The sequence below is a fragment of the Paroedura picta genome, chromosome 8, assembly GCF_049243985.1.
Source record: "Paroedura picta isolate Pp20150507F chromosome 8, Ppicta_v3.0, whole genome shotgun sequence".
Lineage (NCBI taxonomy): Eukaryota > Metazoa > Chordata > Lepidosauria > Squamata > Gekkonidae > Paroedura > Paroedura picta.
This window is the reverse complement of record NC_135376.1, coordinates 5,338,603-5,361,960: the sequence shown is the minus strand read 5'-3', so window position 1 is coordinate 5,361,960 and position 23,358 is coordinate 5,338,603. Positions and strand designations below refer to the sequence as shown.

General features: G+C 45.6%; 1 protein-coding gene across 1 annotated transcript; it reads left to right on the top strand.

The window, feature by feature from the left end:
* Positions 1-25: 25 nt before the first annotated feature.
* Positions 26-21,711, top strand: LOC143842882 (cytochrome P450 2J5-like). The gene is made up of 10 exons (XM_077348178.1): positions 26-1,209; positions 5,513-5,840; positions 7,676-7,838; positions 15,324-15,473; positions 15,930-16,090; positions 18,003-18,179; positions 18,706-18,847; positions 19,591-19,778; positions 20,819-20,960; positions 21,439-21,711. The coding sequence occupies exons 2-10, from the start codon at positions 5,679-5,681 to the stop codon at positions 21,627-21,629; spliced, it is 1,476 nt and encodes a 491-aa protein (XP_077204293.1). The 5' UTR covers positions 26-1,209; positions 5,513-5,678; the 3' UTR covers positions 21,630-21,711.
* The last annotated feature ends 1,647 nt before the right edge of the window (positions 21,712-23,358 follow it).

Sequence of the window (23,358 nt, the reverse complement as noted above, 5' to 3'; positions counted from 1 at the left end):
CTGGGCAAGCTGCATGCCTGCAGGCTGAGAAAACCCCAACGGCCCTGGCCTAAGCCACAAACAGAGGGGAGGGCCAAGGGGGAAAGCCAGGAGAAGGGAAGGCTCCCATAGGGTGATGCACTTCGGCTGCCATTCAAGCCCAAAGCAGCCAGCGCTGTGGCGTGGGGGGGAGGGATGGCGCCAGTGCCAGCGCACCAGTCAGTGCATGCATGCAGGCGCAGAGCTCCGCCATCGGTGCCACCCCTCCCCCCACGCTGCGGCACTGGCTGCTTTGGGCTCGAACGGCAGCTTTGGCGGCCGAAGCGCACAACCTTATCTAGGGTTACAGCACCAGACTACAGAGATCAGATCCTCTAGAGAAATTGGATGATTTGAAGGGAGAACTCTATGGTACTGCAATTGGGGATGCCAATCTCCAGGTCGGACCTGGGGATCCCCTAGAATTACAGCTCCAGACTAAAGAGAGATGTTCCCCTAGAGAGAAAAGGATGGGGGGTGGGGAATATGGTGGCTTAACCAGTTCACGTTTACATGAGCTCTCAATCCAGGCAGAGGACAAACATGTTCCATCCAGGAGAAACAGGCGAGGCACACGAATTCTCGATTCTCACTGAATCCTCTCCCTAAGGGCTCTTAGGGGTCTTGGAGTTCAAAGAGGCTCACTGCTGGTCCATGGAGAGTCATTCTCGAGATCCCAAGCTGCCCATGCTCGGGGCCCTGAAGTCACCTCCGCCATATTTTCTCCCTTGTCTTTTTCTCCTTCTTTTCCTGGACTTGTGAATGCATTTCACCATCTCCCCGGACTCCCACTCTCAATCAACAGCTCGTATCATTGTTTGCTTGCTCTCCGGCCCAGGTTCCAGCTCAGGGAGAGTGTGAGTCCAACTTCAGACTTTGGATCCCCCCCCCTCTCCCCCCTCTGCCTCTTTCGCTCCCTCGGGGGTAGAGAAGCCACACTGCAAATGGAGAGGCTTCCCTGCCCGTGACCCTCTTTGTGACCCTGGCCCAGTCAATGTTTCTGGAAACAATGCCAGAAAAGTTCAAAAACCTGAGCAGGCAGTACTCTGAGATCCAGGTTATTAGTACTCTGAGATCCAGGTTATTAGTTGCCAAGATGCAACAGTGTCCATATATAACTAAAGTGGGGATGTAGAAACCCTACTCCTTGATCCGCTTGGACACAGAAGAAAACAAAATCGACACAACCAAGTAAGTGACTCCAAAAATGTCCTTCATGAGCTGGGGGGACGGAGAACAGGCCGAAGGCAGCCAGTATGCTCTGCCTCCCCTCTGTTGTAACTGGGAGCTCTTTGGCAAACAAGAAACTTGCACCTCCCTTTACGTTTCTGATCTTGGAAAGTTCATTGCACTGAGGCTGCAAAGGAAGGCTTTCTCATCTGGAAACCTCCCTCCTTGCCCGCCCCCGAAAAAAACTGTGCCATCAATCTTAAATGTAGCCTTGTAAATCTAGAGTGATTTCATTGAATGGCCCTGCTCACTCTCTCATGTGTAAAGTCCTGTAGTTTTGGAGAAGAAAACCTTGAGCACAAATGATATTATCTAACTACTAATGGATTTCCAGGGTGGTAGGATAGGTTTTGCCACAGGGGTACATAACTTTTACAGGGATCTTACTGTGTGTTTTATGTGGGTTTTTTCTACTGTGTATCCCAAAGCGAGACGGCTTGCCGAAAGTGGCAGCTAAAATAATCCAATCACCACCACCACCACCTCCACCACCATCTCCACCACCACCATTATCATCATCATCTTTTCTTTGTTTTGTCCTCTTCAGTTAATGTATTTCTGTGCCGATCTTTCAGCATATTAAACAGTGATCTAAATTACCATTTAATTTATTGTGGAACAGATTATTATTTTCTGATATTGCTTTTAAATTGTCCTCTGCTCTACGGACAAGTCCCTGGGATGCTGCATTGAGACTTCTGTTTAATGTCAACATTTTCCTTTGCCTCTCATCTCTCTTACTGCCCCTTAGGCTTACAATGAATTCACAATATCAATATTTTAATATAATATAAGTATGTCTTTCCATTTAATCAGAGCTGCCTACTGAAAAGCATCTCCATACGATACGGGGCCAACGGCCATATAATGTGTAAATAATTCTTTTGCCAATTAAGGTGATATACATTCCTTTTCGGAATTATTTATACTTATCAAATAATGAAAGGATAATCACTGAGGACCTTTTATGAAAAAAGGACAAATCTAGAAACTATTTTGGTTAAAAGAGACGCCCACCATATTTGATTGGCAGTTGAAAACATTGGAAATTGCTCAGATGGCAAAATTGAAGATAAACTAATAACGGACTTTAAGACAAAATGGAACTTGGAAATGGAAAAAAGTATAGTTGTGGATTTATGAATATTGGTTATGATTTATAATTTATACGGGGAAATGAGAATGGATTTAAATTTTGTACAGGAGAATTAATGGTTTTTTATCGTATATTCTTTAACAAATACAGTTGGAAGTTATTATTTATAAATGTAATATAATCTATTAACATGTAACTTTGGAGATGGCTAAATGTATTTTTCTTGTAATGGATTATAAATAAAATTTGATTATGAAGAATTAATGAACTCCCATTTGTATAGGAAACCCTTCCAGGGGGCCGAACCCTGGTTGAGAAATCCTGCTGGGGGTTGGACTAGATGGCCTGGATGGCCCCTTTCAACTCTGTGATTCTATTCAGGGCACATGGAATGGGCTCAATGAGAAATGTTCTCATTTACGTTTCCAAGGCCCATTTCTCCCCCAAATCTCAACATCACCAGGGCCCACTCTCAAATCTCTAGGAAGTTACTAACTCAGAGATGGCAACTCTACAAAATAATCAGTAGGTATCCAAAAGAGCCGTTGTGCCAGAAAGGAAGAAAATGAAAAATCCCAGGCTCCTTGTACCCTTGCTCCTTCCTGATCCCTGGACGCTACAAGAGTCTGCAGGGAAAGTTTTCTCCTTCCTCATTGGGAAGAGCTTGTGATCTTAAAATGACTGATGGAGGTACTCACTGCCTGTAAATTATACCGCCACAATGTTCTGTTCCATATGGGAGATCATGTCATAGAGTTTCATGCAGCCGATAGTGCTGCACACACTCCAATATTATCTGACTAGAAAAGAAGCCCATTCTAAAGAGAAATAAAATGGGAGCTAGGGCCGCGCTCCCTGGGGAGGTGTTCTCCTGGCTCTCACAGTGAGGCTGTTCCCGGGGGCGGGAGAAGGGCGCTGGGCAGCCACCCACCCGGGGACAACATGAGGCCTTTTCCCGGTCCGAGGAGCATCATTGCCGTACGCGCGATGCGGCGAGGCTGTTTCCAGGGCCGGGAGAAGGGTGGGGGACAGGCGGACAGGTGGAACGGCGGCGGCGACCATGGCCCCCCCAGCTACCTTAGTGGAGCTCCAGACGGTGAGGGCAAGGAGGCATGCGCGGAATTGCCTCGGCATCGCGGGAATGCTGGAAAAGGTTCAGGAAACCAGAGGACAGCCTAAGGGTAAGGAGGGTGGTGGCGAGTGGCGGGGGGAAGGAACGATTGGGGTGGTGGTGGAAAGGGGGCATAGGGCGGCAGGGCGATGGGCAGTGGGCGTTGGGTCGTGGAGCCTGGGCAGCAGCGCGGGTAGGGTTCAGGGGGATTGAGGGGGAGTCGTGATCAGAGGGTGGGTGTGTCTGTGTATGTGTGTGGGGTTTGTGTAAATTGGCGGCAGGGTGGGAAGGGGGATGGGGGTGAGGGGGGTTAGTTCTGGGTGGGGGGTGGGTTCGTGTGTGTGCATGTTGGAAGTGTAGCAATCGGCAGGGGCGCGGGAAGTGGTCTGGGGGGCGAGGGGGAGTAGGCGTTGGGCGGGAGTATGTGTGTGTGTGTGTTTTTGGCTGTGGAGGAGCAGCGGCAGGACAGAAGGATGGAGGGGCAGTTTGTGTGAGCATAGTTGGGGGGGAAAGGAACAGGGATGCCACGTCTTCGCCGCGGCATCCCTGCTGCTTTCCCAAAGGGGAGGAGAAGTCACCAGGAGGACTCACCGGATCAGAGGTCTTATTGTCTGAGCGGCGAGTCCCATGGCGGGCGAGGCGAGGCTGGGGCCAAGCAGCCAATGGGGAGCCACGCTTCGTGTGGCTCCTCATTGGCTGCTTGGCCCCCAAGATTTTATCCCGGAAAGGGCCCGCCCTAACTCCTCCCCAGAAGGCCTTAGTGCTTTATTTAATCCGCTCCACAGGAGTGGTTAAAGATTATGGTCCAGCCGGATGGGCATTTTTCTGTAGATTCCAGCCTTCCCCTCATTGCTTTCCATATCTGAAATAACTCCTGAGAGCTCTACTAAATAAATTTTTTTGTACTGACATGGGGCATGCAGTTGTCTCAAGGATTATTTGGAATTCATAATAGGATCACCGATATCACAGGGCAGCCACACACTAAGAAGTGGGAAATTGCAAGTTTTCAACTTAAGTTTCATAAAGAAGATGAGGTTATGCAATAATTTTTGCAGCCTGCAAGTAAGCCCTCAGATCTGTGCCTGTGGATATATCTGTGAATCCTCCATAGATTCTTCAGATGGGCCATGAATCTTTTAAATTTATTTCTTCATTTGGAATCACCCAGGATTTGGAATATTAGGATGGTATATTTTGCTTTAATATAGAGGCAAAAGGGAATCTCCATGAAGTGAAGCACAGTGAAAGGAATAAATCTGAAGCTGGAGGTGGACCGTGTACAATAACGAATGTGAACTGCTGGCTGCATTGGTGGTGGTTGGCCGGTGGGAATTGGATTCTGGAATCCTGAGAGCCACTTTAGTGTATAGGTTAGGAATGCGGACTTCTAATCTGGCAAGCCAGGTTCGATTCTGCACTCCCCCATATGCAGCCAACTGGATGACCTTGGGCTCGCCACGGCACTAATAAAACTGTTCTGACTGAGCAGTAATATCAGGGCTCTCTCAGCCTCACCTCTCTCATGGGGTGTCTGTTGTGGGAAGAGGAAAGGGAAGGCGAATGGAAGCCGCTTTGAGACTCCTTCAGGTAGAGAAAAGCATCATATAAGAACCAACTCTTCTTCTTCTTCTGAATTGGACAGGTTTTCTAGAAGAAGGACTACCAGCACATAATGGATTTCACTTATCCAAGTTGGGAAAGAATGTGTTTGGCAACAACTTGTGGAAATTCACCAGGAGAGCTTTAAACTGAAGCCACAAGAAGAATATCTCCAACATAGAGATTCTGCCTAGGCATGCTTCCCCAGCCAGGCCAAAACCTGAAATTCCACCTGCTATGTTTCTAGACACGTTGAGGATGATAAAATGATGGGGCAAGATTTTTATTTTGATTTTTAAATGGTTTAATTTTCAGGATTTTGTGAAGAGTTGAAACCATTAGTTGATCAAGGACTTTGTAATAAGGCTTTCTCCTCCAGAAAACATTGAGCAATCACATCATGGTGGTAATTGATGGATGCACGGATGACCTCATCCTAAAAATTATTTTTGCAGGTTCTCGGAGACATCCTGCATACTTAACTAAAGAGTGCATAAAAAGATGCCACTGGATAATTGAAAGGGGTGGTGGCAGCGTGTAAGAAAAGAACATCCACTTCTAGAAGGACATCCAGTCCATGCATTGGAAAGATAGTAAGACAGAGATAAAGAAGCAAGGATCATGTTGGGAGTGTTGATTGCCCTGTTGACGTGTCTCCTGATTCTTCACTTCCTGAGACAACGCTGGTCACAGAGGTCCTACCCTCCTGGGCCCCTTCGGCTACCCATCGTTGGAAGTATTTGGCGAATAGGGGTCAAGGTTCATAAAGATACTATCATCAAGGTATGTAATTCCATATGATTAATCTATATAGCTAATTAAACTCAGAACTATTTTAATTGTTTTCTTACTAGATTTGTTTGGGTAGATGATTACTTTTGGTAGTCATATAGGCAATTTTACATATCTGGTCTGCATCTATGTGGAGCTTTCAGCAAGGAGAGACGCTCTGACCTCTCTTCCCAAGAAGTTGTCTAAAAATATTCTCTCTCTCTATGCCTCCAGATAACCACACAAGTGTGCAATTTGAAGGAAGGGCACTTGCAATGAAGCAAAGTAGCTTGTCTAATCAACTGCAGGGGCACTGAATTATCATCAGTTCCACCTAAGCAAACTGTTTTTTTTTATTGGTGGTCTCTGAACAGTCCAAATAATAATACCTGATGGCAGGAACAAGTTTAGGATGCTTTAGGATGCGTTGGACTGATGCTTTGGGCTGATCCTACATTGAGCAGGGGGTTGGACTAGATGGCCTATATGGCCCCTTCCAACTCTATGATTCTATGATTCTAACAGGTTGCCAAAGGAAAGAACGGCTCTTCCAAAGTAGCATACGTTTTAGCACAATGCATCACTACGGACTTTTCAAAGGACAGATTTTTCACCCTTTTAACCATGCCCCTTCAGAATGTTGGGCGTTGGAGTTAGATGCAAAAGCCAGCCAATCAATCAAACATTTACCATTTCCATTGTGGAGAAAGAGATTAATCCTCTAGAGCAACAGATGAAGTGGGTTCTAGTGATGTCTACTGATGTCAGCTCCCATCAGAACTCCTGGGAAAGGCAATATATCCCCTGGGGAGCTCATCCATAACCCAAGGGCTCCTTGGAACATTGGGAGTTCCTGGTCTAGGAATCCCCCTCCCATCCCGTGGGAAGGTTGTCAGATAAACAAAAGCTACCGTCCTATTAGCCTTCTATCCATCGCCAGCAAAATGTATGCCAAACATCTAGAACTTAAACTCCTAGATTGGGTGACTTCAAATGACCTAATAGGTCCTGAACAAAAGCTTTAAGAGAATGCCCCCCATGAAAGGGAGCAGAGACCAGGGCTGATTCTGCACTTACTTTGTCTTTTCTATTGTGGTTCCCACTGAATTCAGATTGATTTAAACTTGGGTCTTCATCTATTCCCCCCCCCCATTGAAACAGAAATTGTTCTGCATTTGATTGGGGAAGCTCAGAGCGGGCCGGGGAGCCAAGCTCAGCAGGAGTCTCTTTCTTTCTTTTCTTAAATGAGGGGGTGGGGAGTTAGAGGATTGGAGACAGCAGAGGAGGGGGGAATAAACCCAAGAGGCAAATCTCTGCTGAGTTAGACCTTCTGGTGTGCAGTCACTTTAAGACAAGCTTTGCATCCAGGAATGAGGAAGTCTTTGCACTGATGCCCTTGCCAGTCAGGGAAGACTGCTTTGCTACAAGGCACAGAGAAGGAAGTTAATTTGCAAAAAGCAGATATCTGCACACTTACTGATGGTGGTTTTTCAAATATTGAGGATTATATCCACATCTGGATATTGTGGGGAAATGGTAGGGTCACTTTGGATCAATCATGCATGTTGAGGAGGGAACATTTAAAGTGCCTCCAAATCAAAATGGCAATCCAATTCAGTGTAGATCCGAGGGATTTATTCAAACTGGGAGTGGGTAAAAAGCCCCGTGCAAACTACACCCACGTGGGGAAAAGCAGGAATCTGGGAGGAGGGAAATGGACAGAGAAGAGAGTGTCACTTGACCAGGAGCAGAAAAGGTAAAGAAGAGTGAACTGCACATGTGACAGTGAAACAAGCCAGCTGAATTAATTTAATGCTTTATCTTGTCTCTTTCCATGGAAATGGCAGCTGTCCAAACAGTATGGAAGCATTTCTATGCTGTGGCTGGGGCAAATGCCTATCGTTGTACTGGCTGGATATGAAGCAGTGAAGGAAGGCCTGATCAACCATTCAGAAGATTGTGCTGAACGGGTCTCAAGTCCTTTCGTGAAAGCTGTAGGACAGGAATCGGGTAAGTCCTTGGGAAGAGTTAAACAAGCAACAACAATCCAATATTGTTTGAGTGTACCCTGCAGGTACAAGGCACAAGAGAGAGCATAGGAAGCTCCCGAAGGTTGCAGTTACTTTTACATTTCTCTGTCTGGTCAAAAATGGAAATGAAAATTGTTCTGCATTTATTAGATTAGCTACTTGGCACTGCCTCTGAACTGCTTGTTCCTCTTTTCTACTACATAAACTGGACAGTCCACAGAGGAGCCCTCTGGCTGCTGTAATCTGTAGGGGATCTGAGGGGAACTTGAGAGGAAAGTTTTTCAATTCATTTGTTGCAGGGACAGAATCTGGGAGCCATTCCGCACGACTTTAATAAAACACTACTCGTACATTTTGTTTTCCCAACTAAAACTGCGTTCCGCATGACGTCGTGAACAATCTGCAACACTCCTGCAACACTAGCGCCAAAATCGCTCCGTTATAGCGAATTTTGGTAAATCGGAAAAAGTGGATTCACCCTAAGAAAATTGCAACGCTCTTGCTAACAACCTGCAACACTTGCGAAAAAGACTTGTGCATTCTCAATGTAGTGGTTGCAACAAAGTCCCTCCCCCTGGCTCTCTCCTCCGAACTTCCGGCGAAGTGATCGCCATTTTTCCCCCCTCGGAGCAAGCGGGGAAAGCAACGAACCAGCGAGGCTTCTCCGGCTACAGTCCCTCCACAGAAGTGCTTTAAAGCTCCCCTAATTCCCCAAGCACAACACAGCCCCCTGTTCGCAAATTCCCTTTAATTTTGGCCAAAAATTGCGCCCGTGTGGGGGGGATTTTTTTTTCCACTTGGGGGAGCATGGTAACGATGAATCACCAGCTCACACGCCAGCTAGATGGGTCTCTCCGTTGCAATGAATCAGCTCATATTCGTTGCAACGTGTGTGTGTGTTTTTTTTAAACTGTGCTTAAAGGGAAAGGGGCTTTTTGGGAGCATGATAACAACCGCCCATTGGCTGTTCCATTTGATTGACGGCCAGGGGCGGGAACAAGCACAGAAAAAAAACACTTCATTTCTAGCTATTCCTGCGAGATCGGAAACCTGTGGGGAATGAACAAAACGCTGCTGGATTCCACTACAAATGAAGGTATGCGGAACGCCGAAATTCCACTATTTAAAAAGCAATTGGCAACATTGGTCCTTGTGCGGAATGGCCCTCGGTATGTCGCAACCTATAACTTTCTTGTTCTACTGGTTGGGCCTTGAGAAGGCCTCATTTAGCAGAAAGAGCCCACACACAGACACAAATTTCTCACCCACAGCAGTACACTTCCTAACATGTACATGGTCTCTGAGTGCAGAGCCAGTAACAACCAAGTTGCCAGCTGTGTTTCATTATCACCTCTGCCAAGGTCACCTGACCTGGCTAGCCCAGGCAAGCCCAATCAGAAGCGAAGCAGAGTTGGCCGTTGCTGGCATTTGGAATGGTGACCTCCAAGGCATACCAGGGCCATGATACATGGGCTGGCAATGGAAAGCCACCTCTGAAGATCTCTTGCCTGGCTGCCAGACAGTCTAAGGATCTCCTGGCTACATAACACCCTTGCGATATGCAAAACCAGACCTAACAATGCAGTAGCCCAGGCCTAACTACCCTGCCAGGACATCACAGATTAATTCAAATCCCGCAGGCCCCTAGCTCTTCCGGGAGCTCATTTCACCAGATTGGGAGCAGGGCCGAAAATAGCCCTGGCCCTAGTCAAGGCCAGGCGCATTTCCCGGGGGCCTGGGACCACCAGTAAATTCATTCCCCGCAGAGCGAAGAGCCTGCTGGGGGGCATAAGCAGACAGGCGGTCACACAGATAAGCAAGACCCAGGCCGTGTAAAGACTTAAAGGTTAAAACCAAAACCTTAAACTTGACCCAGAAGGAGACTGGTAACCTGTGCAGATGGTGTAGCTTCAGCTGAGCTATATATGCTCCAATGCTATATATGCCATCAGATATCTGCGGTGCCCTTGCATGCTCTAAATTAGACAAATGGAGCAGTCCCCACTCAGAAAGGACATAAATCTGACATTAAAAACCACAACATTCAATAATAAGTGGGACCACAGGTTGACGCCCACTGATATAGGGAAGGGGTACAATTAAATGTTCAAGCCAGATTCAGAAAAAGAAGAGGCACTCGATATCCCATAGCAAATTTATGTGGGTTACTGGAACATATGAACGGATTTCAAAAGATTAATTCAAATCCCGCAGGGCCCGTAGCTCTTCCGGGAGATCATTCCACCAGATTGGGGGCATAAGCAGATAGGCGGTCACGCAGATGAGCAGGACCCAGGACTTAAAGGTTAAAACCAAAACCTTAAACTTGACCCAGAAGGAGACTGGTAAGGGCTCATGGGAATTGTAGTCCATGGACATCTGGAGGACCACAGGTTGATGATATAGGGAACAGGTACAATTAAATGTTCAAGCCAGATTCAGAAAACGAAGAGGCACTCGATATCCCATTGCAAATTTATGTGGGTTACTGGAACATATGAACGGATTATAAGAGAAAATCAGCATGTGTTTCACAGGTTCCTTCTCAGCTTCTGACTTTGTGGATTACGAAAGGCTGTGGCTGGTTTTAAAGGCAAGGCGTGTGCCACAACTTCTGATGTTGATGTACAATCTGTACCCAGGACAAGATGCTGTCATTAAGACAGAATATGGAGAAACAGAATAGTTTCCATCTGCCAAAAGGTAAAAGGTAAAGGTATCCCCTGTGCAAGCACCGAGTCATGTCTGACTCTTGGGGTGACGCCCTCTAGCGTTTTCATGGCAGACTCAATACGGGGTGGTTTGCCAGTGCCTTCCCCAGTCATTACTGTTTACCCCCCAGCAAGCTGGGTCCTCATTTTACCGACCTCGGAAGGATGGAAGGCTGAGTCAACCTTGAGCCTGCTGCTGGGATTGAACTCCCAGCCTCATGGTCAGAGCTTTCAGACTGCATGCCTGCTTCCTTACCACTCTGCGCCACATACCCTTCTGCTTTCTACATTAGGCAAACCCCTTGGATAAATAGACACAAATCTGATATCGAGAATAACAGGACAGCTTTATCAGTGCTGTGGCGAGCCCAAGGTCACCCAGCTGGTTGCATGTGGGGGAGCGGGAAATCAAACCCGGTTCGCCAGATTAGAAGTCCGCACTCCTAACCACTACACCAGGTTGGCTGCATGAATTTTAACAACAGGGTCTCAGTTAATTACACTCCACATTCCACAATTAAGAAGGGTATATTTACACATCCAGGTCTCCAGTTCTGCTATATTTGTTTCATAAAATTTCCCCCAGTGATTCAATCTAAACAAACAGTGATCATATAAACCAGGGGTCCCCAACTTGCGGAATGCGGGCCACATGCTGCTTCCGGCCTCTTTTTGTATGGCTCTCCAACCTGCTTGTCTTTGTGAGATTTCTCATTGGATCTTCCTGGCTTTAGTTTACAATCCACAAGTACCCCAAGGTCTCGTTCACACACAGTGTTACCTAGAAGCGTATCCCCCATCCATGCTATTGCATGCTCAATCAATGACTATCCCAGAAAGACGAAAACACTGCAGGAGCTCTAAGAAGCCTATTTGGATGAACAGAGAACTTCAAGAGGAACTAAGAAAGAAAAGGAAAATGTTCAGGAAATGGAAGGAAGGACAGAGCTCTAAAGAAGAGTACCTACAGGTTACTAGGCACTGTAGATCAATCATCAGAAAGGCCAAAGCTGGGAGTGAGCCAAGATTGGCCAGGGAAGCCCATTGTAACAAGAAAAGATTTTTCAGTTATGTGAGGAGCAAACGTAAAGAAAAGGAGGCAATAGGCCCACTGTTGGGTGCGGATGGACAAACTCTAACGGACCGGGGGAATTCGGTTGATGTCATTTACTTGGATTTTAGTAAAGCTTTTGACAAGGTTCCCCATGATGTTCTGATGGATAAGTTGAAGAACTGCCATCTGGATTTTCAGATAGTTAAGTCGATAGGGAATTGGTTAGAGAACCGCACTCAAAGAGTTGTTGTCAATGGTGTTTCATCAGACTGGAGAGAGGTGAGTAGTGGGGTACTTCAGGGCTCGGTGCTCGGCCCGGTACTTTTTAACATATTTATTAATAATCTGGATGAGGGGGTGGAGGGACTACTCATCAAGTTTGCAGATGACACAAAATTGGGAGGACTGGCAAATACGCCGGAAGATAGAGACAGAGTTCAATGAGATCTGAACAGAATGGAAAAATGGGCAAATGAGAACAAGATGCAATTTAATAAAGATAAGTGTAAAGTTCTGCATCTGGGTCAGAAAATGAAAAGCATGCCTACTGGATGGGGGATACGCTTCTAGGTAGCACTGTGTGTGAACGAGACCTGGGGGTACTTGTGGATTGTAAACTAAACATGAGCAGGCAGTGTGATGCAGCGGTAAAAAAGGCAAATGCCATTTTGGGCTGTATCAACAGGGGCATCACATCAAAATCACAAGATGTCATAGTCCCATTGTATACAGCACTGGTCAGACCACAGCTGGAGTACTGTGTGCAGTTCTGGAGGCCTCACTTCAAGAAGGACGTAGATAAAATTGAAAGGGTACAGAGGAGAGCAACAAAGATGATCTGGGGCCAAGGGACCAAGTCCTATGAAGATAGGTTGAGGGACTTGGGAATGTTCAGCCTGGAGAAAAGGAGGTTGAGAGGGGACATGATAGCCCTCTTTAAGTATTTGAAAGGTTGTCACTTGGAGGAGGGCAGGATGCTGTTTCTGTTGGCTGCAGAGGGGAGGACACACAGTAATGGGTTTAAACTACAACTATGTAGGCTAGATATCAGGAAAAAAATTTTCACAGTCAGAGTAGGTCAGCAGTGGAATAGGCTGCCTAAGTAGGTGGTGAGCTCCCCCTCACTGGCAGACTTCAAGCAAAGGTTGGATACACACTTTTCTTGGATGCTTTAGGATGCTTTGGGCTGATCCTGCGTTGAGCAGGGGGTTGGACTAGATGGCCTGTATGGCCCCTTCCAACTCTATGATTCTATGATTCTATGAGTAGGCATGCTTTTCATTTTTCTGACCCAGATGCAGAACTTTACACTTATCTTAATTAAATTGCACCTTGTACTCGTTTGCCCATATTTCCAGATCTCGTTGAACTCTGTCTTTATCTTCCGAAGTATTTGCCAGTCCTCCCAATTTGGTGTCATCTGCAAACTTGATGAGTAGTCCCTCCACCCCCTCCTCTAGATCATTAATAAATATGTTAAAAAATACTGGGCCGAGCACCGAACCCTGAGGTACCCCGCTACTCACCTCTCTCCAGTCTGATGAAACACCATTGACAACAACTCTTTGAGTGCGGTTCTCTAACCAATTCCCTATCCACCTGACTATCTGAACATCCAGATTGCAGTCCTTCAGTTTATCCATCAGAACATCATGGGGAACCTGTCAGACCAATCATAGCTTAGTGTGGATCGATCACGGGGCCCTTATCTCAATATTTAATTACCATCTGCAAAAACTACTACCCTCCAACAATAACTGCATAGTAAAAGATACTACCCATTTATAAATTCCATTGAAAATGTATTTGTACATGGCCAGGTGACTCTCATAACCGTAGACATGAATGCCCTATATACGAATAACCCTCATACAAAGGGATATGGTGGTAGATATTTGACAAAATGCCTGGGTCCACATCCTCCCACCCATTTTTAATGGATTTATTTGAGATAGTGTAGGATAATAATTCTTTTACTTTTGAAAACCAAGTATTCCTACAGGTATGGGGTTTGGCCGCGGGCACAGCTTTGGCGTCCGTGGTAGCCAACATGCTCATGTTGTCTTTGGAGGAGACCTTAATACTTAATGAAGAGATGAATCCCTATTTTGGTCAGGGGATGGATTATGCATGAGGCTAGCACTGCAGGGCGATGGATGGTGCCTGTGGTACCAAAAGGAGTGAGGGAGTTCCTGCATTCACTTACCACAGGTGTTCCGGTGTGCTGTGCCAGGCCAGGGCTGGAATACCAGCAGCATCTTCCACAATCAGGGCTGCCTACTGCCACCACCCCAGATTACCTGCCCTATGAATAATCAGTATGAGTTGTTCTGTCAGGAACAATATTGAAATTGTGGCTGCCCAGTTTGTAATGGTTAGGAGTGCGGACTTCTAATCTGGCATGCTGGGTTTGATTCTCTCCTCCCCCACATGCAACCAGCTGGGTGACCTTGGGCTCGCCACGGCACTGATAAAACTGTTCTGACCGAGCAGTGATATCAGCGCTCTCTCAGCCTCACCCACCTCACAGGGTGTCTGTTGTGGGGAGAGGAGAAGGCGACTGTAAGCCGCTTTGAGCCTCCTTCAGGTAGGGAAAAGCGGCATATAAGAACCAATTCTTCTTCTTCTTCAGTAATCTTTGGGTTCTCTCAGACTCACCCACCCCACAGGGTGTCTGTTGTGGGGAGAGGAATGGGAAGGCCGCTTTGAGCCTCCTTCGGGTAGGGAAAAGCGGCATATAAGAACCAACTCTTCTTCTTCTTCTTCTTCTTCTTCTTCTTCTTCTTCTTCTTCTTCTTCTTCTTCTTCTTCTTCTTCTTCTTCTTCTTCTTCTTCTTCTCCTCCTCCTTCTCCTCCTCCTCCTCCTCCTCCTTCTCCTTCTCCTTCTCCTTCTCCTCCTTCTCCTTCTCCTTCTCCTTCTCCTTCTCCTTCTCCTTCTCCTCCTTCTCCTTCTCCTTCTCCTTCTCCTTCTCCTTCTCCTTCTCCTTCTCCTTCTCCTTCTTCTTCTTCTTCTACATGGACAGGAGGCCTTGAAATGGGGTTGGGGTGGGGGCTTTTAGGGTTCTTTGCTTCCCTGATGCACCTCTTATTAGGTCTCAGGCACAGGCTCACAGCAAAGGTGCAAGAGAGCATTAGGATAGCGAAGGGAAGAGGAACAAAAGAGAAAAGGATGCTTCTTTGTTGCTAAGCAGGTGGCACCTTCAACTCTCATAGAGGTGACCTTGAGTCTGCTACATTCTCCCATGAGCATAACCAACGGACAGTACTGAAAAAAGGCCAGACTCCCAGAGGCTGTGAGAAGGATTCCTTTTCTAACGTGTTCCTAGTAGGCAGCAGGTGTATGCACTGATCTTCTTCATGTTCTTCAATGTATTTTTTTGTAGTTTAATTAGCAGGTGCCATTGATCAGCACGACATAAATTGTCTCCACAGGGATGAAATCTCCAGACAATTTTAAGCTCTCCATTTCCAGCTGTGGCTCCCCCTGAGTCAAAAGAAAGTTGCTAACTTACACTCCCCACTCAAAACATCAGCCAAATTACTGCAAACTATTGGCTACTGCAAAGCTGTGCCCTTCCCACCAGAGGATAAATGAGAGCATGGCTTTGCAGTGAGCTCGTTTGGATGTGCATTTTAATACTATGAATGATTATTGTATTATTTATAGCAGTAATTCCTCATTGATTCTTCCTGCCTTTAGGTATTATAATGTCAAATGGCCACACCTGGAAGCAGCAGAGGAAGTTTGGGGTAACCACCATGCGGAAGCTGGGACTGGGGAAGAAAGGCATGGAGCCCCAAATAGAAGAGGAGGCCCATCAGCTGGTTGAGACTTTTGCACGTGAAAAAGGTATGTGATGTCAGGACATTTGGCTGGCCAATAGTTGCAGTAGTCTACCTATGTCACTATGCTAGCGTCATTTTCCCTAAATTTCCCTTCTGGTAGCTGATATGTCATTGAGCCACAGATGTGAACACATAGAATCATAGAATCACAGAATCATAGAATCATAGAGTGTATCAAGCTGTGATACACACTTTTCTTGGATGCTTTAGGATGCTTTGGGCTGATCCTGCGTTGAGCAGGGGGTTGGACTAGATGGCCTGTATGGCCCCTTCCAACTCTATGATTCTATGATTCTAGGATGTACAAATTCAGAGTGGACCAGGTTTGCTGCCACAATGGGGACACAGAAAGTGGCAGAGTTTGCAGCTCTACCAGAATGCACCAGCACAACACTGGTGCAGAATCAAACTCAGTGTTCACCAAAGAGGGAAAATTTTTTGTAACCAATTTTATTTTCAGGACAGCCATTTGACCCTGCAATACCCATCACTAACTCCATCTCCAATGTGATCTGTGCTGTGGCCTTTGGACACCGGTTTCCTGTTGAAGATAAAGAATTCATCAAGTTGATGGAAATCATTGAATATTTGGCTAAATTTCTAAATAGCTCCAGTCATATTGTAAGTCATTTTCTTTTGTTTTCCTGTTAGGTCAGGCAGCTCTAGATTTCCTTTCCCGACATCTTTAAGATGAACCCTTTAAGACAGAGGTTCTCAACATGGGGGTTGTGAGTGACCACTTGAGGGGTTGTTCAGCCCTTTCCCAAGGGTCGCTAGGGGCAGCAGTGGCTGCATGGCGTTGGCCTCCTGTCAGGAACCAAGCCGTTGAACCTCCAGCAAACTCACTCCAAAGATATCACTCTCGGGCTCCAGTAGGAAGCTTTAAATCGTTATTGGGTAGAAGTCAGCAAGGAAAAGGTCCATATGTTGCATATGCTCACAGACAGTGAATGTTGACAGGCACCGTGTTAGGGAATGGCAGGGCCGATATACTTGGGCTGTGGGAAAAGGGGGCAAGGCAAGACACCAGCCTGGGTGGGAAAGCAGGATCACAGCACCCTCTGATATGGAGCTGTGTTAAAGGAATTTCCCCCATCTGTTGTTATGGGCTCTGGGGAGACAACCTTGAAGATGAGAGGCAGTGAGATGTCCGGGAAGCAAGGAGAAGCCTTTGAAATGCAAGCTGAGCATAGGGGTGGGGCGGTGCTCTCCCGTCTCACTGGGATGCCAGAAGTCTGGCAGGAGATGTGGGACATTGGAAATAGAGTCTAGGGGTTCATGACACCTCCTCTGTGTCACCTTGGAGCTCATGGAAGCCAGGGAGAAGGTCAGCACCTTGGCAAGTGCTGTGGCAAGCAGGAGTGGTAGTGGCACGTGTGCAAGCGCCGCCCCTGCCCCTGTTGTACGGGTCGTGGCATTAGGGCGGTTGAGAACCACTGCTTGAAGATGACTCCTTGGTCAAAAGAATTTGGTTGACTCAAAGGCTGAGGGACATCGGAATGTTCAACCCGGAGAAGAGGTTGAGAAGGGAAGTGATTGCTCTCTAAGTATCTTAACGGTTGTCATTTGGAGAATAGCTAGGACTGGTTCCTGTTGACAGCAAAAGATCAGACCCACAGTAATTCCAAAATAACATGATCACTACTACCAAGTGTGCTCACTACTTCCACTTCATCCACCAGTTCTACCCAATTAATGAGAATCAAGTCTAAAATAGCAGAGCCCCTGGTTCCCTTCTCTACTGTCTGGGAAATTAAGCTTTCAGCAAGAAAAGTTAAGATGCATTATGCATTAGTGTAGAGACATCACAATCCACCCTTTGTGCACCCCATGGTTTTGGCTTTTGAACTTCCTTGGAAGTTAGTAGTTCCCTGCTTATGTGCTGTTCCCTGTAGCTTTGCAATCTTCCCATCGCCAGTTCTTGCCCTCAAACCAGGTTCCAAATTTATATATCGCTCCCCCTTTGGATTTCGTTTAAAGACCTCTTCACCAGGTGTGCAAGGGTTCTCCCAAAAATACTTTTTCATCCCTTGTGAGGTGCACTCCATCTCCAGATAGGAGCTCCTCATATTGACATCGTAGACCATGATCCAGAAATCCAAACCTTTCCCGATGACACCAATGACGTAGCCAATCATTCACTTGCATGATTTTTCTCTCCCTTCCTAAGCCAGGGCCACTTACAGGAAGGACTGATTAAAACACAACTTGCCCTCCCAGGTCCTTTAGTTTTCCCCCCAGATCCACAAAGTCTTTCTTAATGCGTCCCATGCTGTGCTGGGCAGTAGTATTTGTTCGTACATGGATGAGAAGGAAGGGGTAATAATCTGTGGTGAGCCTGTCCAGCTGGTCTGTAACTACCTTGATGTTTGCACCAGATAGGAAGCAGACCTCTCAAGACAACAAGGCTGGTCTACACTCTTCGGCCTCTACGCCTCTCAGCAGGGATGTTGATTTGAGAACCTCACCAATTATTTTGCAGACTGAGCTAGCTGGCAGTACTGATAGGATTTTGCTTTCATCTTCCTTCTAGCTCTATGAACTTTTCCCATGGATCATGAAACACCTTCCAGGGCCTCACAAGAAGACCTTAGCAGGTGTAGAGATTGTGCTTTCATTTGCAAGGAAGGAGATCGAAAAGCATAAGGATTATCACGCTGCCCATGAGCCACAAGATTTCATTGATTTCTACCTGTCTCAGATTAAGAAAGTAAGTAGTCACCTTCTACATGAAATCAGATACATTCAACAAGAAGGAAAATGTTGATAGTACTTGCAAGCTGCATTATCTGCATTATTTGAAACCCAGGCACTGGCAAGTCAAATATCCAGTGACTGTTCTAATTCTGTAAATATGACATTTTCTTAAAGGGAATACTGAGAAAGACACATTGGTCTTGCATGGTCAATAAACAGAATGTTCCCTAGGCTGTGAATATTTTGTTCATCGATGAACTGATATTTAATTTTGTCAGATTCTATTTCTTTTTGAGAATATATTTGATTTCTATCAGTATCATTGCTTTTTGTCCTGGTGGTTGACCTTGGATGACAAAATTTGCCTGGACCCTGGGACCAAGCTCATGATTCTAGCAGAACATCACTTTGGGTGTGAAGCCAACCAATCTGATGCTTCCTCAGAACATCTTATAGACTCTTCTACCCATGGCTTCAGAGTCAGAATGCTATCTCACGATGTTAAAAATATGATCTCACTTTCTTTCCATGAACAACAGAGCAAGAATGACCCCAACTCTACATTCAATGAGGAGAATCTAACTCATTGCATCTTTGACCTGTTCGTAGCAGGAACCGAAACAACCGCCTTGACACTGCGATGGGCACTGCTCCTCATGGCAAATCATCCAGACATCCAAGGCAAGAAGGGCTTCTGTATTGACTTTAAAATAACATTCCAAAAAACAAAACAAAACAGGTGCTTTAGGATGCTTTGGGCTGATCCTGCGTTGAGCAGAGGTTGGACTAGATGGCCTGTATGGCCCCTTCCAACTCTATGATTCTATGATTCTATGATTCAGTTTAATATGATTATAGGGTTGAAATTTAAGTCTCTATTTTCTAGATTTGGAAACACGGTTTCATCAGAGATACATCACTACCTCCAATCATATTTATGATATCTCATATGATAGGGATGGGAAAAAGGATGATATGATTTCCAGATTATGCACACTTGTTATGGATTTTTTCACTTGAACAGTTTAATAAATAAAAACGTAGACTCTACATTGTAATCCATAACTCCTAGCCAGCAGGCAGAAGACCCATTTCTCAGGTTCTTCTTTTGTTAAGGATGCTTGTCATGAGGACCAATTTGGATTAATGGACTCTGGTTCTTTTACTTTTTTGTTTCTTTTATAAACTAATACTGTCTGTGCTGCTTCTTGATCCAAGCTTGCGGCTCAACGTGTATTGCATGCCTTGAACCTTATAGAGAGAGGCGGGAAATAAATACAATCACAATCACAATCACAATCACAATCATAATCATCATCCAGTGTTTGGAATACATGAGATCGAATAGTTTCATCATTTTGTGAATGGGGTACAGGAAAATGCGGGGCTAATAATGAAGTTTTTTTTTTAATTGTTTTCCTCAGAGAAAGTCCACAAGGAGATCCAAGATGTTTTAGGCTCCTCTCAACTATTGCACTACCAAGATCAGAAGAAACTGCCCTACACGAAGGCTGTGATACATGAGATCATGCGTTTCAAGTATATCTTGTTGTTTGGACTCCCCAGACAATGTTCAAAAGATGTGAACATGCGTGGTTTCCTTATTCCAAAGGTACAGGATATGCTTCTGGTTGCCCTTCTCGATCCTAAGAGTAATATGGCTGAAAGATGTATATGTCTAAAAGAAGAAGGAGGGTCGTTTTTATATTCCCACTGAAATCTCCTGGCTTCCCAATTGAGCCCAGGGTTGGCAGTTCCCAGGTAGGACTCGGGAATCTCTTGGCATCATTGCTCATCTCCAGGTGTCAGAGATCAGTTCCCCTGGAGAAATTGGCTACTTCGTGGGTGGGCCCCATTGCATGATACTTCATTGAAGTCCCCCCCTGCCATAAATCCGACCCACTTTCAGCTCCACCCCAAATGTCTTCAGGTATTGCACAGCACAGAGCTGGCATCCCTCACTTGGATTGAAGAAGGAAACCCGAAGTGAAATGGGGTATTTATTTATTTATTGGTATATTGTGGCCAACAGAGTACATAAAATCGATCCAGTTCCTTTCCAGTACTGTTCCTGCCGCTGCATATCTCATTTTCTGTTTGCAAATATCTTTCAAACAGTCGTGGACAATTTGGGGGTTCAAAAAAGCTCTAATGGGGCTCTCAAAATTACAAACATTAACTATCAGGTTGTTGTTGCTACATTAATTTCTTTTCATCATTTTAATTTTTGTTACAGTTTGGGTCATCAAAAGCTGGAAATGGCTGGGCAATTCCGGATCTTTGAGGGGTCCAGAAATGATAGGGATGCCAAACCCCTCCCCCCACACACAGCAGGAACCCTCCCATCGGCAGAACCCCAACCCCCTCTGCCACTCATTAGGTCCACAGATTTAAATATGAGGAATTTCATCCCCCGCACATAAGAAGGAAATGGCGGGACATGCTGCCTCACTCCGAGAAACCAGGCCGCCATTGTGCATAATCGTTCCGTGTCGTCATGGCTGTGATGGTGCCAAAATGTTGCTCCCCCCCCCCTCCTGCCAGACCTCAAACAATCATCAGAAACAGCAAATATTTGTCCTGGGACAATGACTAGACAAGAGCAATGTCCTTGATTGTCTACATCCTGAAGCAACGGTTTCTGTCTTCCAGGGGACTGTTATTGTAGCGGATCTACGTTCTGCTCTTCTTGATCCAAAGCAATGGGAAACACCAGAGGAATTCAACCCCAATCACTTTTTGGACAAAGGCGGGGATTTTGTGGAAAGGGAAGCCTTTCTTCCGTTTGGCGCAGGTAAGTCCACAATGTGATTGACAGCTGTTCACAGGGTTCTCTGGAGGATTACATTGAGGGATCCTTTCTTCTAGGACAGAATGTTTTTAGGAATCACTAAATTACCAAAACGTTATGACAAAGATTAGTTTAATGATTTTGGGGTATGTTATTAGTTGCGAAGTTGTCCATCGTGACCCCATGGACAGTGATCCTCCAGGCCTTCCTGTCCTCTACCGTTCCCCGGAGTCCATTTAAGCTTGCACCGACTGCTCCAGGGACTCCATCCAGCCACCTCATTCTCTGTCGTCCCCTTCTTCTTTTGCCCTTGATCGCTCCCAGCATTAGGCTCTTCTCCAGGGAGTCCTTCCTTCTCATGAGGTGGCCAAAGTATTTGAGTTTCATCTTCCGGATCTGGCCCACAGGTTGGGGATCGCTATTCTAGACAATACACATTAATAGCTCCCTCACTTGTTGCCTTCCTTTGTTTCCTTTTCAGGGGCCCGTGTCTGTCTGGGAGAGCAGCTGGCAAGGGTAGAGCTCTTCCTCTTCTTTGCCAACCTGCTGAGGGCATTCACTTTCCAGCTGCCAGAAGGTGTAAAGGAACTCAACACAGATCCAATAGTTGGTGCATCAGTAGCTCCACGCCCCTATAAGCTCTGTGCTGTTCCCCGCAGCAGTTCATCATAAACTAAACAAATCAGAGTGTTGCATTTCTCCATTAAAACCTTTGCTTCATCCTACACTGTCTCTCACCTGCTCAATTCATTCAGTCCTTGTTTTCTCTAACAGAACTCGACAGATGCTTCCTCAAGGTAAATTTAGGCAGAACTGCCATTGCTAAATTCTTCCTATTGCCTGATAAGTAATCTTATTAGTGGTTTTGAAGTCTGCATGTAAATTACCTACAGGACTGCCTGGTTCCTTATGCCCCCCTGTGGGTATGAATTTGCCAAGAGTCCTGGGGCCCCGGGAGGTATGCCTGGCCTCAACCAGGGCCCAGATGAGCTGTGAGCCCTGATGGGAGTCTTTGAGTTCCGTACGGCCTGCAAAACAGAGCTCTTCCACCAGGCGTTTGGTTAGGGCCGGGCATTGATTCTGGGGGGGTGGGGGTGGGATTGTGTCCCCCCCCCAGTTCCGGTGCATGGAATTAAACTGCACCAGGAACCCGATGTTATTCCACCAAGCTGCCAATCAATATTGCCATCTGTATCGGTCCCAATGGTTCAATGTGTGAGGAGAAGGGTTTAATGTTAAATAGTGTATACTGCCATTTTCTATGGTATTTCAATGATGTTTTTGGGGTAATCGAGGATTTTTTTTTAGGCTTATTATTAAGGATGTGATTTACTGTATGCTGTTTTTATTCTTATTGTGAATGGCCGTGGGCCAGCTTGCTGGGAGTGGCGGTATACAAATTTAAATATAAATAAATAAATCAAAATAAATGTGCTGCACAGAAGTCAAAAAGGTAAAGGTTGCTGTTGCATCACAACCAACTCTTGGTGACCCCAAGAAGTTCAACCTCATAAGTCTTTGCCTCTGCCTACCTTTGCATAGAAGCACCACTCTTCCTTGGTAGCAACTCTGAACTATGAGGCCTGCTAAGAATATACAGTTTTGGGGACGTGTAGAACCAGTCATTTCTCAGAGCTGAGTTAGAAAGCAAGCTTATTCAGTAGCATATTCCAAAGCAAGCCTTACTTCTACTTTGATCTTTAGAGATGCTACTATTCAATTGTTAATTAATATGTCAGCAATTAATGAATCAATTATAATTAAGTTCATTAATAAGGGGAGGTCTATGTAATGGGAATGAGCTATCTGGCCAATGTTGGCTGTGCATCCACCTGAGAAAGCAAACTAAAGCAAGAGTCTTTTATGAACCTCCTGTTAAAACAAATGAAATTAAAAGAATCTATCGTTCCGCTGTGAACCCTGATCGGTTCAGGCACAGTAGCAGTGGGGGGCAGGTATTCAAACCCATTTCCCCAATATTTCTTCAGTGATTGCTTGTCTATGTATATTCTGAAAGACATGTATATATTCACATTAACAATTTTGCCCATACAAACATGTTATTCATAAGCTTATACAATTAAATGAAATGTGCTTCAAAACATACCTCAATTTGAACAAGGCTGAATACCAATCAACTTAGAAGGTATCTCATAGGCACCTGCTCCAATGTTATTGAGTTGTATTTCCTAACATACACACTAAAAAAAATTCTATATACTGTATTTTATAGATATGTAGTTCCCCCACAAATTAGGTACAGGTGAGACTAATAACCTTGGTTAAAGGGCCATGGATACAACTGGATCCCAATTGGGATTTAAGCCTTTAGGTGCGATTGTATCAAGATGAAAAATATCATAACATTCTAATTGCTGCAAGCGGAGCTGGCAGAAGACTT

Bases quoted from the DNA above. Each gene is read 5' to 3' on its own strand.
- LOC143842882 (XM_077348178.1), top strand. From the start codon at position 5,679: ATGTTGGGAGTGTTGATTGCCCTGTTGACGTGTCTCCTGATTCTTCAC. The intron at 15,474-15,929 runs GTATGTGATGTC...TTTTATTTTCAG, and splicing joins GACTTTTGCACGTGAAAAAG to GACAGCCATTTGACCCTGCA. The intron at 18,848-19,590 runs GCAAGAAGGGCT...TGTTTTCCTCAG, and splicing joins AAATCATCCAGACATCCAAG to AGAAAGTCCACAAGGAGATC.